At 42.5% G+C, this 17569-nt stretch overlaps 1 protein-coding gene across 3 annotated transcripts in view; it reads right to left on the bottom strand.

Moving 5' to 3' along the window:
• Window positions 1–880: 880 nt before the first annotated feature.
• Window positions 881–17569, bottom strand: part of LOC120046538 — a 32443-nt gene continuing 15754 nt past the window's right edge. The window contains exons 3-8 of one of the 3 annotated variants that reach the window (XM_038991863.1): window positions 12492–12653; window positions 7450–7615; window positions 5331–5464; window positions 5045–5166; window positions 3330–3435; window positions 881–3127 (exon numbers count right to left, since the gene is read on the bottom strand). In XM_038991863.1, the coding sequence (XP_038847791.1) occupies window positions 3339–3435; window positions 5045–5166; window positions 5331–5464; window positions 7450–7615; window positions 12492–12653 (681 nt within the window). In that variant the 3' untranslated portion in view covers window positions 881–3127; window positions 3330–3338. Of the gene's footprint in view, window positions 3436–5044; window positions 5167–5330; window positions 5465–7449; window positions 7616–12491; window positions 12654–17569 lie in introns of all 3 variants that reach the window. The other 2 variants (XM_038991862.1, XM_038991861.1) reach the window with 2 other exon arrangements.

Below are 17569 nucleotides of genomic sequence, written 5' to 3'. Positions count from 1 at the left end.
TAGGGAAAGCGTAAGGTTACTGGGCTGTCTATTCATGGGATCTGCTTCTGCTAGCTTCTGCTAGCTCTGCTAGCTTCTACTAGCTCTGCTGGGTGATTGGTTGATATTCTATGTGTTTAATAAATGGATTACTGTGAACTACAAACTCTGTGTTGTATCCAATGCACACTCTACCCTGTGAGGGAAAATGTTATGTTTGAGCTTTTCTAATAACCAATTTCTGTGTTCTATGTTTGAGCTGTTCTAATAACCAATTTCTGTGTTCATGCAAGTGACTGATTGAACGTGCCTGGGAGGAATCCTCACTATCAGTAGAGCAATTTGGTAGTACGCCCAGAACCTTGTTTTGAGAACGCAAGGGCTATCTCAGTTTCAAGGTCTCAGCTTGGAGAGGAAGCCTTGTGAGGTATTGGTCGGTCACATGCATGAACCAAACGTTAATGTAGAATTAATTATGAATGATGAATAAGCTCAATCATGCAAATGTAACTTGTCTGTGTAAGCAGTATATAAGAGAACTAACGGGACTGCCCCGGGAGAGCTAACTTCAGACCGGTACTTTATGCATCGAAGTTTGACTGTGACCTCTTCAGCATGCTGTTAATGAACAATGATTCATTTAAGTGTGGATATCGAGTGTCCCTGTGTAGAATTTCCAAGAAAACCGCATAATAGGTTTTACTGTAGAATGAATCATAAAGAGAGGGGAATCTCTGAGGGCACACTGTTGAGTGTATCTTTCCACTTATTTGGAAACTCTAGTTTCTAGTGAATGAGGGATCTTTACATCTTTCTTTCCATGAGAAACATGATTTGCTTTATATCCTGCAGGACACGGTGAGTGGTATACAATTACTAAAAGCACAGCATTTCATGTCATTGGAAATGTCAACTTTATTTTGAAAAATAACTTTGAATTATGATACATTATGCATATTGAGATATTCCATCCATGTACAACTTACTGTAACTCTACAATATACAGATATCACAATCTTTTGTCTTTAGATCCCAGTCCTGACAAAACATGTAGGCCTATCATGCATATTGACAGCATTTACTGCCTCTCAAGTTGCAACAGATGTATTTTCTACTTGATTAGAGTATTTAGAAGTACATTAATTGCGTATGATACAGCTACAGCTGTGCTACATGTACAGTACTACAGAGTACATTATTATTTTAATAGGAGTACATGTTGACCATGATGAATAACTCATTGGTGTTGCACTATACTGTTGTTCACATTTCTGAAGTACATACTGGATAACTAACTGTTTTGTTCGTTCTGTGGGATTTGTGTTTTCTAAAATTTGATGACCTCCATTCCTGTTGTAAACAACGCTGGACAGTTTTGAGCAGTTGGAATTGACTTCTGCTGTATTTCAATTAGATGTCAAGGCTTTGAAGCCATTTTAAATCATCCTTTTCAAAGTTTCTGTGTTGAACTTTCCTTCTGTAGTTACCCAGTGAGATTTCCAAGGTACCATGGTACTTGCCTGTCTGTTATCAAAGGAAGCTCATAGTGATGTAACTAAGGTTGCAAAATTCCAGTAGCTTTCCCAAAATTCCCAATTTTTCAAGGAAGCCAGTTTGGAAGATTCATGGAATTACGAGGGAAAAGCAGAAAATACGGGAATATTCCAACCAGGATTTCTGGAAACCCAGGGAATGTAACCGTGGTGTAGAAAAGCTTCATCACCGTTAGCTTGTCAAACCAGACTTGCATGTCACAATAAAAAAAAATATATCTTGAAGATGAACATGTGCAACAGCAGCCTCTGATAAAATACATGTTGCAGTGATATGAAATTATTCTTTTTTTCTTTACTGTTTTTTTTTTTACATAAATGTTTGAGAGGAACATTTAAAAAACCTTGGGGCAATGCATCACAAACGTTTTCTAGCGTCCTCAAAGTGTTTTTTATCATAAGGGATCTGGATCCCCTATCTCCAAAAGGTATACATTTCCATCATATAAACATAGGAATTTACAGAGGCATACCTCCCCTCCTGTACATACACAATGACTGTACACAATTAACCTTTGTTATATACAGCACATTCACACAACATTACCACGATCTATTATCCCTGTATAGTGCATGCACACACAGCCTCGTAGGCCTACACTCAAAACAAAAACAAGAGAATTCATACAAAATATGTTGAATAGTTAAGTACAATCCTGAAATATGTATGATATGTGTATGTTTCACATTTGTTCAAGGGGGCATGATAACCAAAGCGATAGTTCACCCAAACACAAAATTACATATTTGTTTCCTTACCCTGTCATGGGACCGATATTAGTATTTTTCAAGCATCATGTTCAAATAATCTATGTGACTTTGTTGAGTTTGACAAGCAACTTTAGATACTTTTGAATTATTTTTACATTTACATTTTAGTCATTTAGCAGACGCTCTTATCTAGAATTTAAATCATGTATTGATTTGGGCATGATGCGCGAATAATATTGGTCCCATGACTTGAATGGGATTTGTGCCACAAATGCTAAAATGCTAGCATGTTGAAACAGTGGCAGGGAAAGTAAACCAAAGGATGCATTGCTGTCATAGCTTGTCCATAGACTGCTTACAGTGTAAGGACACCAATGTCATTTTGTAATTTGGGTGAACTATCCCTTTAATTTCACCCCAGAATATTGTCTAGGCTATTTCTTAGTTGGAACAACCATATCAAATAGTTATTGTTTTCTTCAACACATAGTACTGAAATGTCAATAACATAACATATATTTAGAGAAAGCATTACAATATGAATTGAATAGAAAACGATTATAGTACAAGATTAAATCATTTGTATCGTATTCATGTACATTGTGGAGTACATGCATGTCTATTCTCATATAAATACCAATGTTCCCTTATCTGAGACAATAAAATCCCTTAGTTTAGATTTGTATCTCAAGAAAGATGTCTATGACCATCCCTCTTTTTGTTTTCTTTTCACTCCTCACTCAAAGTTTTGTCATCCATCACAAGTGTTATTTCTCACATCCCCTCCTTTCACACTACCCTCTCAGTCCAGTCAAGAATCTGTGCAACTTCACCTTATCCTCTTCCGGACATTCTCTTCCCACTTCAGGCCATCTGTTTCATATCTGAGTAGAAAACAAAGACGTTCAGTGTGGGCAGTGTTACAAAAGTGTTGCCTCATCACCTCTATGGATATCTTTATTATACATGTACGCTGAGAATAGATCATACGATAGCTGCTAAATCAGTTGTGCTTGTACATGCACAGCATGCTTCCAACATGTTTCACTACGCATTAGCAATATTTTGCGTCAGAACTTTGTGTACCAACAATGGTTATCGGGGCCACTGGAAGTCCAGTTTGTTCTGATGGCCCAAGGCGATCATGGAGTTCCTGTTTCTTCCTGGTAGGTCCACTGGTCCCAGGTCAGGGCTGTAGGGAAATGGGTCATTGTTATTGGTGTGCTCCAATGCTATTACAATGAGCAATGCATTAGTTTGCACAATGCTTGAGACCAGGACGGTTTTTCCACATGCATTTCTTTCCAAGAGAGGGTCTCCCTTTTGATAAATTCTGCATATCTCTATATATCATTGGACCACTCTGAAATACATGTGGAATTCTCCAACTCCTCCCTGCATACCTCAAACCTGACACTGCAACCCCTCCGCTATTTGTCTGGGTCCGTGCCAAGCTCCCTCCCTCTGAGGAGTGCCCATCCAAGTTGTGGAATACATTGAAGGGCACAACAAATAGCTGTTTTTTCCTCAAGCTCTTCAACTCCCACCAGATTCTTATGTTCTACAACCCTCAAACAAAATAATACCACAATCCATCCACTGACACACCCATCTCGCATTAACAAAATAAAATACAATCTTGAAGTGCCAAGAACCTGTCATAGTTTGGTATTCGCCTAAAGTCGCTAAGGGTGTCAATACTTTCTAACCCAAAATATCCACGTCTTTTTTGTCTACTCCAAATATGTTGGCGTAGATTCCTGCTTGCAAAAAAAGCTGACATAATGTTAGAAGGGGCCAATTGTGTTTTGTTTAACAAATGAGGGAGATTAGTTTGTTTTCAGTGGTTTTGAGCTTTGGCCATTTAAACCCAGCGGTGCTAGTCACCAATTACCACCAGTGAAGAGAGCCAGTGAACTTGGGAAGTATAATTTTACAAGCTTGTGCTCCGATAAAAACACTTAAGCTTATCATGTTTGCCTCAGTCATATTGAAATAAACGGTGAGTAGTCGCTCCCTGACACTGAGGAGTGCATCTGCTTTGTGTACAAGTCTGTTTTTTTGCTTCATTATGACATTTTACGGACGCTATTTAAGATAGATACCAGTGGTTGTGGGCTAAGTTCTCCATGGCGAATGCTGAATGTTGTAAAATAAAATATTAAAGCCTTGGTTATTACTCAAAAGATAATTTGTCAAGGCACATATTCTGATTAGTGGTACGTTTATTCTCACAATCAATTTGATTTTGATGTGTTTAGCTTGGCTGATATCTTGTCACAGGGGAAAGTTAAATCGCTACTTACAAGTGATGTGTTAGAACTGCATTTTAAATAGCAATATAAAAGTAATTTTATTTAAGTAATTATCTCTAAATGGTAAGTTGATATGAGTCGGTCGGGCATTTTCAGTATTTTCAGTGTCAATATTCTTTCTAGGAAGCAGTTGAATCATTCTGCAAACACAACCCATGACCTACTGCCAATGACAGTCTTATCTCCTCTTTCTGCTAAGACTAAATTATCTAGAAGTAATAGGCACCCACAAAATATGAAACTAAAGCGAGCTGTGATTAATGACAACTTAACCTCTCCTTCTTTGTATCATGATTAGCTCAAGATTTTCAAACATCCTTGAAGGAGCAACAAGCTCCAACTGTTATTTTTTGAAGTTAAAGGTAATCCTAGTGTTAGTTGCGTGTTTGTTTACAGATAATGTAGTAAGAGATACAGTATTTCGATTAGACTGAGTGTTTCCTTCGAGAGAGAGCGAGAGAGAGCGGGGGTGGGGAGTGTCCTCACCGGTAAAGCTGTGGACAGGATCTCTTGAGGGAGGTGGATGTTTGTCCCAGTCTGCTCTGGTTCCTCAGCTTGGTCTTCTTCACCAGATCCTTCACTCTGCCCCACGTGTAGTTCTCACTCAGCTACACAACCAAACACACATCTCCCATTAACGGGTAACATCGTTTACCCACTGTTTGGTCGGGTAACATCGTGTTGCGCTGATGTAGATATTTGCACCGTAAACAGGGGTTGAGGGTATTGTGCAGAGCCAGTGAGTCAGAGGAGGGATGTAAGAGTGACTCACCCGTCTGTGTGGGGCAGAGAGACCCTCTGTACTGTCAGAGAGATAGGAGCGCGTATCTCCCTCTGTGTAGCTCATCCGATACAGGCCCCTCTTCCAAAGGGGCACCAGGGGCTGGCATCCACCCTGGTCACTCTCTATAGAGAGAGAGAGAATAAATGAATCACAAGATCTGTTTATACCTGGTTCTAGCATGCATCCTTTGTTCTGATCTTGTCCACATTCTGATTGTGCCCACATTTTCAGACCGGTGTAGACTGGAGATGATTAAAATACGCATTGTGATCTGATTGTGTCTGGATACCTTACAAGTGTAGACGGATCTGGACAGTGAAACCGTCTAATTCATCATTATCCCACCTTCTTAAATCATTGACAGGTGGCACCATTTGACTTATGGCATCAATATGGGTCTTAAAATAAATAAATACATATTTTTTTTAAGAATAGCTGATCACAATGCAAACACAGTGAGACACATTTTAATACCATGTGTAGACATATTTCTGAAAATGTGGGCACAATCAGAATGTGGGAAAGATCAGGACAAAGGACGCATGTTAGCGCCAGGTATAAATGAGGCTAGAGTCACAAGGGTTGGAACCACTCGCTGCTCATAGTGGGGGGAAACTGTTATGACACATGGTGATGGGAATCAGCAGTCCCAGAGGAACCCCTTCTTTCAACCTGCCGCCACTGCCCACGCAACCTCCCCACCTCCTCAATCTGTTATTGCAGTACAGAGAGGACCGTTCGCCATCCTCCTACTCCCCAGCTCCAATTTCCTGAATCCTGCCTATCGGAAAAGCAAGAAATTCCTGAATCCATGGGACTCTATATGTTCCCTCCATTTAACTACCTCATCAGTATGTTTTTTAATCGTTAGATCTTTATCAATCCAAACGCACAGATATTTGTAGGCTGGAATTTAATTTGTGAATTAAAGAACAACATATGTTTAGTTTTGTCCGCATTAAGTACACGTTTTAAATCAACGAGGGCTTTCTGTAATGCAAAAAAATCTGATTGCAGCTCTAACATAGCTCAGTCAACAGTCAGTGCAATGGCATACATAACCGTATTGTCTGGATAGTGATGAATACTACAGGATTGAGTACATAGACCAATATTATTATATAAATAGTGAAGAGAACAGGTCCCAATACAGACCCTTGCGGTACACCTTTCGTAATATAGTGGCAACTAGACTTGACACCATGAGAAAGCACACATTGTGTCCTGTCGCAGGGTTCGTTAACTCTTGAGGTCCCGCTTGTCTCCATAAAGTTAGGTAAACCTGCCTTTAGTTTTAACGCACCACAGTTATGGAATATCTTACAAAACAAATTACACCTGGATTCCCTGGTGCCGATAAGGAAGTTTAAAACTCTGTTGTTAAATGAGTTTACTGAAGTGTGTAATTGTTTCAATGGACTATTATAACTTGTTGTAATAACCTGATGTAATGTATTTTTAGCTATCTTGTGTCTTATCTTTTGTTGTTGTGTTGATGGAATTTCTGTCCTCAGGGCACCATTACAAATGAGACACTGGTCTCAATTGGTCTTCCCTGAATAAATAAAAGTCAATAATAATAGTCAGAACCACCACACTGTCACCAGCCCACCTGAGGGAACGTGAGCCACTCCGAAAACAGGAGAGTACAAACATTTGGGGAAATAATTATATTTCTGGGGGACTATTGTCGCTCGGAATGTTATATGAGATGATGAAAAGGTGAACATTGGGCGAAAACACACCTGGGGTCGTCGCCCGGTCACATTTTGAAAATCCCTAATGATTTTTAAATAAACCCAGAAAATCCATTTCAGGAAAACTTTGGGCAAACATTACTATAAATCGGTCTTGTGATTGTTTGTGACTGAATGATTACTGCAGGAGCAGGTTATGAAGTGCTAATCTACCTGCCAGTGAAATAATACACTGTGGTTTTCCGAGGGAAACGAAAGGATTGGGCTGGAAACATCTGATGAAATTACAGTCAAACTGGGACAAAAATACTTTTGGAGAATGTATGGGAATATCCATTGGATTTTGAGTGAGGAGAGACGACTGGATGTAGATTATGGGTTGTTATCATGTTATTAAGTAGTTAACTGACCTCCCCTGGCAGTGAGTCCTGTGTGGTGTGTGACCTCAGGGATGGTGGAGAGGTCAGAGAGGGTGCCGCTCATGGAGGTGGTCAGGAACTCACTCCTGGAATGTCTTTTCTGCTCCTGGAAGGCCAAGCCGGCCGTTCCACAGCTACAGTGCTGCAGGAAGAAGTCCTGGGGGACGGACATGAAGAGAAGGTACAGGACTGTGAGTAGGAGGCATATGAAATGTATTTTACAATATCCGAATCTAGTTTTGTTGTTTTTCTCACTCGTTGGTCAAGAATGGCCCTCCAATACTGCATACTTGGCTCAGGAGAGTGAAAATGTGTTATGGCCATCACACTCTTGTATTTCTTGGCCTTATATGCTACCACATTTTTTTACAAGAGTCTTTGGGATATCTGAGTTTATTTTTATTGTTTTAAACCTACTTTAACTTAATAACGTACTTTAATTGTTGTTTTCATACATAGTGTGTATATACTATTTATTTTCCAGATTGAGTTGGGTTTGTGCTAACCTAACCTCAAAGATAAACTTCTGAACTCGACATTAACTTGCCCAAAGTAGGCCTTACAACCTATGTGCTATGCCGATACATGTATGGCGATTCAAAGAACAATGAGCGAGACTTTCCGAGTCATTGTGTGAAGTTGGAATTTGTCAGGAAAATGTTCACATCCGTTTATCCCAGCTGAGGAAACTCTCGATGTCACATCCACGCTAACGTAAAAAAAATCCCATTATAACTCAAACAACGCAGACACCCAGCAGTAGCATAAACAGAATAAGATGAAAGCCTGGAGATAAGTGTTGTTTTTTCCTGCTTCATTGTTAACATTTAAACGTGCAGTGTCACTTCTACAGTAGGGGGATTTTTCATCACGTGAAGGTTACACACTCGCCACTTGCACAACTTCAGAACCCAGGACCGATACCCAGGGGGCTCATTAGGTGAAGTCACTTCCTAATCTTGTGCAAAATAATTTCCTTCGCCGCACTGAAGTTACCTCTACCCTGGACAAAAGGTGCAAACTCTTCACTAAAATAACATCATCTCTGGGCAGTGCTCTCTCCCAGAATTCCTTGTTCGAACTCTGAATAGCCTGTTACGAAACCACTGGACGTTTAAACATAGAAAGGGGTAAATAGCATGATGAATGACCACTGAAGTCATTCTCCACGGCTTTGTTTGTGTTTCACAGAACTTTGACCATAGTCTGACATCCCCGCTGGAACCACGACCACACTCTCCACTTGGTGAAGACACCGCCTCATACTGAGAAGGGGCTTGGCTCAGGTTCCTGGCCCAGGTTCCATGAGCGATAACAGTGTGGTCTTTACACTCTCCAAGGACCTACCCCATCTGTGTGTGCTTAGCCCTTAGAAGGAGGCAGCCCACATTTGGGGACTCAGAGGGCCGGCCACACCAGGCCTTTGACCTCGGACCTCTGAGAAGAGGATTAAACTGTTGCCTCTGTGCACTCGGGAAAAGGGAAGGTCCAGAACACTTCGGCCCTGGAATGTTCCCCTCCATCCAATCCCGTTCCTCAATAACCCAGAGACATCCTGCAGATGGCTCCATTGTCTGAGGTAGTACTGCTTTGAGGATAGGGAAAGGGGGAGCTTGAGTCCGTAAGAGTGAGCTCATGTTCATTGCTCACATTAGAAACTTGATTACAAGTCTTCTTCCACTCTAGTATTGACTCTTGCATCTCAGTTCATCACGAGAAACCTCAAAACACGCTGGTCCTGGTAGAGAACAGTTGAAGCTAGAAAAGAGGGCTCTGTGTAGGTGGTAACTGGCCATTGTCTCATTGATCTCTGTGTTTATAATGAGCCCAGCGGTGACCCTGGTGTTGATTTGAAAGGTGGGGTAGATGTGTGTAGGCACAGGGAACCATGGGTGTCATTCATGGAGCTTAGATGTGCCCCAGCTGACTTGCTCCTCCTTTTGATGTGTCATCTATGGGGTTCAGCTTGTGGCGTAACCATAGAAACACTCACAGCAGGGGAAAAGACCAACCGCTTGGGAGGCCAGCCGGTGTGGTCCTAAAAATCTTCTTTCAAGTCAGGGTTTGGCCCAGAGAGAATAACAACACCAAGTTATCTGGACAAATATAATTATCGAGGTGAGATCATGTCAGATTTTGATGACCTCAAAGAATTGTAAGTTCTGCTAAGATTGTTAAGAAATAGCTTTTGTAAGAGAGGATGCGGTTGTCTTTGAATGAGCACTTTTTGGGATCTCGCTCTTACTGTCCCCCTTTCTCCCTCTCTCCTCTCTCTCACTCTTTCTCCCTCTTTCTTTTTTTTCTCTCTCTTTCCGTCTTTGAAGACTTTGTAGTGTATGCTCCTGCTGGGCTCACCCTTTGCTTCAGTGGAAAGCCTTTCCGGCCCCCAGGCCCAAACTGACAGGGATAGTTTGGAACAAGCTCTCTGAAACCCCCTGAACAGAGCCGCTTCGGTATTGTGCCAAAGTCTCAAAAGGAAAGGGAGGCATCCACACAATGCCAAAGTACTTTTCTTTAGAAGCACAGGCAACTGTCACAAGAGAGGGGGCAAAGTTGAATACAATGCAATAGGGTTGGGAGAAATCTTGTGCCAATGTTGTTGTTTTTCATATTCAAGGTCACGTTTTCTTCTTGTGTTGAGCTGAAAACAAAAACATAACATTGAGGTAGCTTTGGGACTCTGTGAACTCTACGAGCCTCATTTTCTATTCAAGTGTGTTTAAATGCCATCCATGTGCCCATGTTATTACCATACGGATTTTCTAAAAATGACAACAATGCCACAACTTTTAAAAAGCCATAAATTATAAAAGAATGTCTCTCTGGCGTTGGTAAGATAACATTCAGAGCGAACGCATTCATCCTGTTTGGGAACGGAAAGTGAGAGCGAGGAGAGCTGGCCTGGGAATTTTATAGGTTATACATTGTTAACTGAGCAGAATTGTAGCTATTTTATGAGAGTTTACTGGAATACTACTCTAAATGGTGCTTACTACAGAAAAACAAGAAGCGTAATTTGCCCTATTTTACTGCTGACATTGTGCTTGCATTTGTACATTTTCATAGCCACATTTGTTTGTTAAACCTTTGTCTATCTAATTTTGGATAGCTGTGAGAGAGTGATGTTACAGATACAGTACATGGTTAGCAAACATGGACATTATTTCAGATATAAACAGATTGTTCTTATTTTTTTACACCAATTCTGGTAAACCGTCTCGTTTGTACGATGTTGTTTGGTTTCAGATGTAGATTTTTCAGGTTTTTCAGGTTATCATCATGAATGATGCATCGTTGGCCCAGCCACAGACTTTACCAGGCTATAACGACCCCTTTACCGTGCTATAAGGACCACTACCGTGTACCCAGCTGTTCTATTTATTAAATACAAAGGGGCCCCTTTACCATGCTATAACAACCCCTTTACTGTGCTATAACAACCCCTTTACCGTGCCAATACAACCCCTTTACCGTGCTATAACAACCCCTTTACCGTGCTATAAGGACCACTTTACCGTGCCAATACAACCCCTTTACCGTGCTATAACAACCCCTTTACCGTGCTATAACAACCCCTTTACCGTGCTATAACAACCCCTTTACCGTGCCAATACAACCCCTTTACCGTGCTATAACAACCCCTTTACCGTGCTATAACAACCACTTTACCAGGCTATAACAACCCCTTTACTGTGCTATAACAACCCCTTTACTGTGCTATAACAACCCCTTTACCGTGCCAATACAACCCCTTTACCGTGCTATAACAACCCCTTTACCGTGCTATAACAACCACTTTACCAGGCTATAACAACCCCTTTACCGTGCTATAAGGACCACTTTACCGTGCTATAAGGACCACTACCGTGCTATAAGGACCACTACCGTGCTATAAGGACCACTTTACCGTGCTATAACAACCCCTTTACCGTGCCAATACAACCCCTTTACTGTGCTATAACAACCCCTTTACTGTGCTATAACAACCCCTTTACCAGGCTATAACAACCCCTTTACTGTGCTATAACAACCCCTTTACCGTGCCAATACAACCCCTTTACCGTGCTATAACAACCCCTTTACTGTGCTATAACAACCCCTTTACTGTGCTATAACAACCCCTTTACCGTGCCAATACAACCCCTTTACTGTGCTATAACAACCCCTTTACTGTGCTATAACAACCCCTTTACCGTGCCAATACAACCCCTTTACTGTGCTATAACAACCCCTTTACTGTGCTATAACAACCCCTTTACCGTGCCAATACAACCCCTTTACCGTGCTATAACAACCCCTTTACCGTGCTATAACAACCACTTTACCAGGCTATAACAACCCCTTTACCGTGCTATAAGGACCACTTTACCGTGCTATAAGGACCACTACCGTGCTATAAGGACCACTTTACCGTGCTATAAGGACCACTACCGTGTACCCAGCTGTTCTATTTATTAAATACACTTTCCTCCGGCATGACTTACAGCTCCTACTGCCGTTCTGAAACCGCTGGATTAGCACTGGGACCTAATGGTGAGTAATCACTCACTTCAAGGCATGGCTATCTCTGCACCACCTGGACAGCAGTCAGCTGCAAATCAAAGATCAATGGTCTTAGGTCTGCCCTGCACGACCTACAGCTACGTTTACAATGTCTTTACAACATTTGTAGGAGCTTTGTATCTCTGACAAATTAGGTAGTAACTGAGATAAATCATAATACCGTAACATTAGAACATTCACACTGTTAAGGCCCCTTTGTTTGCTGTAACTCATTGAGAGAGATGGTTTGACCATAAGCAAGCTTTGTCTCAGTACTTACTGTCTTCGCCCTCCCTGATCTGACAAGACTGGATATGTCATGCAAAAGCTATGTGACGGAAGCCTATCTTTGATAAGACGCACAAGTCCAAACCAGATGTTTTAACCTGGGATTCTTCCCAGGGTGCTCACCAGTGACCAGCAGACACACTCACTGTGTGAGTATGCTGATAAGGATGATAGCGCATAGTATGTGTCTGTATGTGACTCACCTCTTTGGTCTTGGTCATCCTTCCATCCTTCTGCAGCCCACAGATTTGCTTCTGCAGCCTGAGGTTGTGTTCCTGGAGCTGACCAATCTTCTCAATGAGCTGGCAGATGTGCTCCAGGTAGCCCAGACCGGAGCCCAGGGGGTTGGAGCTGGCCTGGTGGACCTGAGGAAACAGAGAGACAATTTGGTTGGTGAGTTTAGTGAGGTCATTAGGGCTCTGTAGGGCTACCATAGAGCGCAAAATCTGGAACAAAAAGGAAACTTGGCTGCTGAGAACTAGTGGTCAAAGGTATTTGGTCAAATGATTCCAGAGGTTTATATCACCCTGTCATTCCTGAAAACCAGATTAAAGAAAGGGCTACTGATTTACTGATCCCCAATCCACAAAATGTTCCTGTGTGATAAAAATATCTTTATGTCCTCTGAAATTCTTAGGTCCAGATATAACATCGCCTTAAAGGTGCCCCATGTGATCGGTGGATTTAACAAGGTGATGTTTGATGAATGATGTAACCTGCCAGGCAGGTTATCCATCCACTCTGATATTCAACACATTTTTATTTTATTCCATTTTTATCATAGTCATGTTTTTATGGGATATTTTATGACTTACAAAAAACACTGTTACATGTGAACCATATAGACTGAGTCTGTTTTACTACGCCGAATCATTGTACAAACTCGTAAATACATTCCCCCGCTGCCGCGTGGGCCACTTGTCTTCACCTAGCTTCGTCTTCATCGTTGACCGGGAGGAGACGAGTCAGAAAGTCTGAAAGGGATTATGTGTGACTCATATGAATGTATCTTAGGGTCTAGCCTCATCGTGACGGTATTGCATAATCTATCGACATACCATACTGGCAGTGCATACATTTCTAATCGTTTGATGGATGGTAATGGCGGGTGGTTGTTTTATTCCCATGGTAGTTATGAAGATGTTCAATTTAAACATCAAATCGCCCATGAGGCCATTGGCTGGAGCTGGAGATGGGTAAGTGAAAGGTCTGCGATAACAATGTGAGGCATAGTGCCTTTGATAGGGGTGTGTGCCATTTATTTGTTTGTTTGTTTTATGCTGTGACCGTTACCCCGAGAGGCGCAGATGCTCACGTTTTCAGAAATATGAAAAGGACATTTTGAGCAAATATTTATACAATCGTCCACCATTCCACAGTGTCCAAACAAAAGCAGGAAGTAAGCTCAGGTCGAAGCCTTTCTCCACCCAGAAGGCTTTTCCGTGCCACTTCTGTGAAACTCCAGTAAGGGATCTGTCCACTAATGGAAACGCAGGCCAAACAATGGGACAAAAAGTCATAACAGTCAGGAGAACTGACATCACTCGTTTCCTCCGACGGAGAAATGAACCGTCTACCCATTACACACGGTCTTGACTTACTACTCATTTCCCAGACAGTGGTTTTGAAGCATTACATTTTGTCAATGGCTCATGGAGATGTCCAGTACTGTCCTAGCTCTCCCTTTATCTCCCCAGATATGCAGGTGTCTGGCCAGGGCCTCAGCGATGATATGTCAGGTGGACAGTGAATTGGTGCCTGTTCCTTTAACCTGTAGCGTGTTGCCTGGCCATCCCAGCTTTGTTTTACAGGGGTTCAATTAAGATAAGGAGGAGATTCCTCCTCACACACAGTAAGTCATGGGCAGAGGATATGAGACAGGCCGTCATTAGCAGTCTTCCTGGCAGAGGCGGTGATGGAAGCAGGTTGGGACTGATCTTATCACCCCTCCATGGCCCTCCTGGTCCCCCGTGGGTCATGGAAGGGGACTAGAGGGGAAAAGAGAGGGGAAGATATGCCCCCACTCCCTTCCTCAGAACTTCCTCTGGCCCCTTATGTTGAGGGGGTAACAATGTTTCAAACGTGGGAATCGCTGACGTGTGGAGGAAATGCCAGGCTTTGGCCTAGTTAGTGAATCACTTTTCACTTGGCTCTTTCCTTTAAAGTTGTGAGAGTGTGAAATAGAGAGAAAGGAGAGGTGCATGTGTTAAAATGGCATTTATGGGCAGGTCCATTTTCCAAAGCAAATACACAAGACCATCCATTGCCTTGACAATGAGAAACATATATAAAAAAAACAACAACTGTGGATTATTTTTCTATTTTTTCATATCATACAGTATCTTAACGATTTTATTCATTTAGCAGACATTTATCCCAAGCGACAGCATACATGGGAATCGAACCCACAACCCCAGCGTCGCAAGTGCCATGCCCTACCAAGTGAGCCAGATGCAACATAGACAATATGAGCATGATATGCCAACATATCAAAGCTGTGGAAAACTGAGACTCTCCTCGGGTCTTGGTTCTGGACATTCCACTGCGTCTACTGCATCAAAAAATACTTTCCTAAACATGACAGCGTTGGAAGGGAATTGGCCGTCAGATGTGGGATGCACACAGAGATAGGGAGAAAGACAGAGAGAGAGAAAGACAGAGAGAGAGAGAAAGACAGAGAGGGAGAAAGACAGAGAGAGAGAGAAAGACAGAGAGAGAGAGAAAGACAGAGAGAGAGAGAAAGACAGAGAGGGAGAAAGACAGAGAGAGAGAAAGACAGAGCGAGGGACAAAAGTATGTGCTGTACACGTTTACTCGTTTTCTATCCAGAAAGCCCCATTTATTTTCAGCACACACAGTCTGGGGAGAGAGTTGAGATAATATTCTTGCCTCTCTGCTTTGTTGTTTATCTCCCAAGGCACTCTCTGGGGAACACTCTGTGTGTCAGTGCTGGCTCTGTCAAACTTTAACAGGAAAAGGGGATCTTGAGGAATTACAGAGAGACAAAATGTATGACGTAATTCCGATAAGGTAAAAATGCCGACAAGGTACAAATCTGTCGTTCGGCCCCTGAGCAAGGCAGTTAACCCACTGTTCCCCGGTAGGCCGTCATTGTAAATAAGAATTTGTTCTTAACTGACTTGCCTAGTTAAATAAAGGTTAAAAGAAAAGATGGGTTAGTGGTGAGATTAACTACCCTAATGATGCTAGCTACCTGTCTCAATTAGCCACCAACCACACCTCACCAAAACGCTGGTCTACCTCAGTAGCTCTTACTACCTGCCAACAATAACCAGTGTAAGTCCTTGGGTGTCTTGCATCAATTCAGCAGCTATACTTCACAGATACCTTGAGCAAAAGGGCATATAGGAACAAGCACCACAATACACACAGACCAGCTCATCATAAACAGACGAATCAGTGGAATGCATCTGAGGCCCCTAGGAAGTGTGTTTGGTACTGTACATCATGTGCATGTTTATGGGCTGCAGCTGAGGAATTCGACAGGACCGCCATTTTAATTAACCGGGGTTGCCGTCTTCCCCGGTCTTCATTGTTTTATGACACCATATTCCACAGTGTTCCACACATCCTTCAGCGGAGGGGAAAATATGCTTTGAATACCCTGTGGTTCCTCCTATGGATAGAGGCCTGCACGCTGAAGATCAGACAGATAGCTAAACACATCCATATGATAAACCTCTTCTCCTCATGGTGAAATATGTCTGCGCTGCACTCTGCACTCTTACGCTGCCCTGCAGCCCTGTCTCTATATACAGTAGAAGGCAGTGTTATTGGTTACTAACTGACATTACTGTTTCCATGTTCAGCATGCTTAGGGAACGTTCTCTTCAAAACATTTGATTGACAGACCATCTTGAGGCCATCATACCACTTAAAACTATAAAACAGGGGCAGAGGGAGAGAGAGAGAGAGTCTTTGATGTTTGACTGAGGGTGGGGGGGGGGGGTGGGCTTCCAATATCTAAATTCCTGGGGCCACAGAGCCCCATTTGGCAGGCAAAGGAATGGCATTATTAGCTGTGGTGACAAGTGATGATGATGATGACGAAGAGTTTTACTGCCGGACTGCCTGTCAGCAATACACCTCTAAAGTAAGCCACGGAAGGGCCCCCAAAAAGAACCACCACCCGCTGGTAGCCGGCTGTTCCCTTAAAAGGGGCCCTAGAGGCTATCAAAGGGGCTTTATCTAGGTAAATATGTGAGTAATTTGAGCAATTTGACACCTGTTTGATGCGTCCAGGTAGACCGTCCATCTCTGGGCCCAGGGAGCGGCAAGACCCAGATGAGAGAGAGAGAGAGGGGAGCTGGCTGGCTGGCTGGTTCTCCAGGACAATATCACCACAGTCATCTGCACAGTCACTCAGCACAGATGAACAGGTGCTGTTTGACATGCGGCAGCATGAAATAGGCCCCCGCACTGTAACACATGCCCTCTCCACCTTCCCTTTCAGTCTGTAAGCTACTAGGCCCTGTGTTAAGATTCCCCTGCTGTATGCCATAATACAGCCTTGTCTTCACTGGGTCTTTGAACGTGACATTGTTGTGAAAGGCCTTTGAGGGAGAGATGGGGAAGTATGTGTTAAGAGGTGCAGGGCTTTGAAGTATGGCCTAGTTTTTCTAGTTTGGCCACCTCAAATTCTTTAACAGATTAGTTTGCTCGTTAATATTGGATTGTTGAACATTTGATGTATCATGTAAAGGATGTGAGATCAACTAACAGCTCGTGTGTCATCCAAGATATGATCTGAGGAGATACCCATCTGTGTCCTGGGAAATTGTCAAAAGGTCATAGATGTCATGGGCATCACTTTCACCTTGCCTTGCTTGACACAGCACACCAAACTGTCCACGGTAAACTCTTATAGCTCACGTATCCCTTATTGCCTAATTAAATTAATGACTAGGCTACTTACAGTGAAATAAATGTTACGCAGATTTGTGGGGGGAGAAGATCAAACTTAACGCTCATCTTCACTCATAACCAAAATCGACCAGACATTCAGATGAGAGAGCATTTGACGCCGTATCAAAGACAGAGCTGAGAGCTGATAGTGATGTGTACAGCAGCACATCAAACAGGTTATCGTGGGTTGGCAAACCTCGACAGTTGTCAGGTGCAGCTCTGCAAGACAACACTGTTTTCTCATTTGGAACATGAAAAATAAGATGTATATTTTTTCCAAACATGAATGAAAGCACAGCTGTCATTCGCAAGCTTTCATTAGGGAACGTGCCTCTACTGGTCCTTTTGAATGGGT

Source organism: Salvelinus namaycush, chromosome 4 (genome assembly GCF_016432855.1).
Source record: "Salvelinus namaycush isolate Seneca chromosome 4, SaNama_1.0, whole genome shotgun sequence".
NCBI classification, from domain to species: domain Eukaryota; kingdom Metazoa; phylum Chordata; class Actinopteri; order Salmoniformes; family Salmonidae; genus Salvelinus; species Salvelinus namaycush.
The sequence above is the reverse complement of the archived record's forward strand: the minus strand, read 5'-3'. Positions and strand labels throughout refer to the sequence as shown.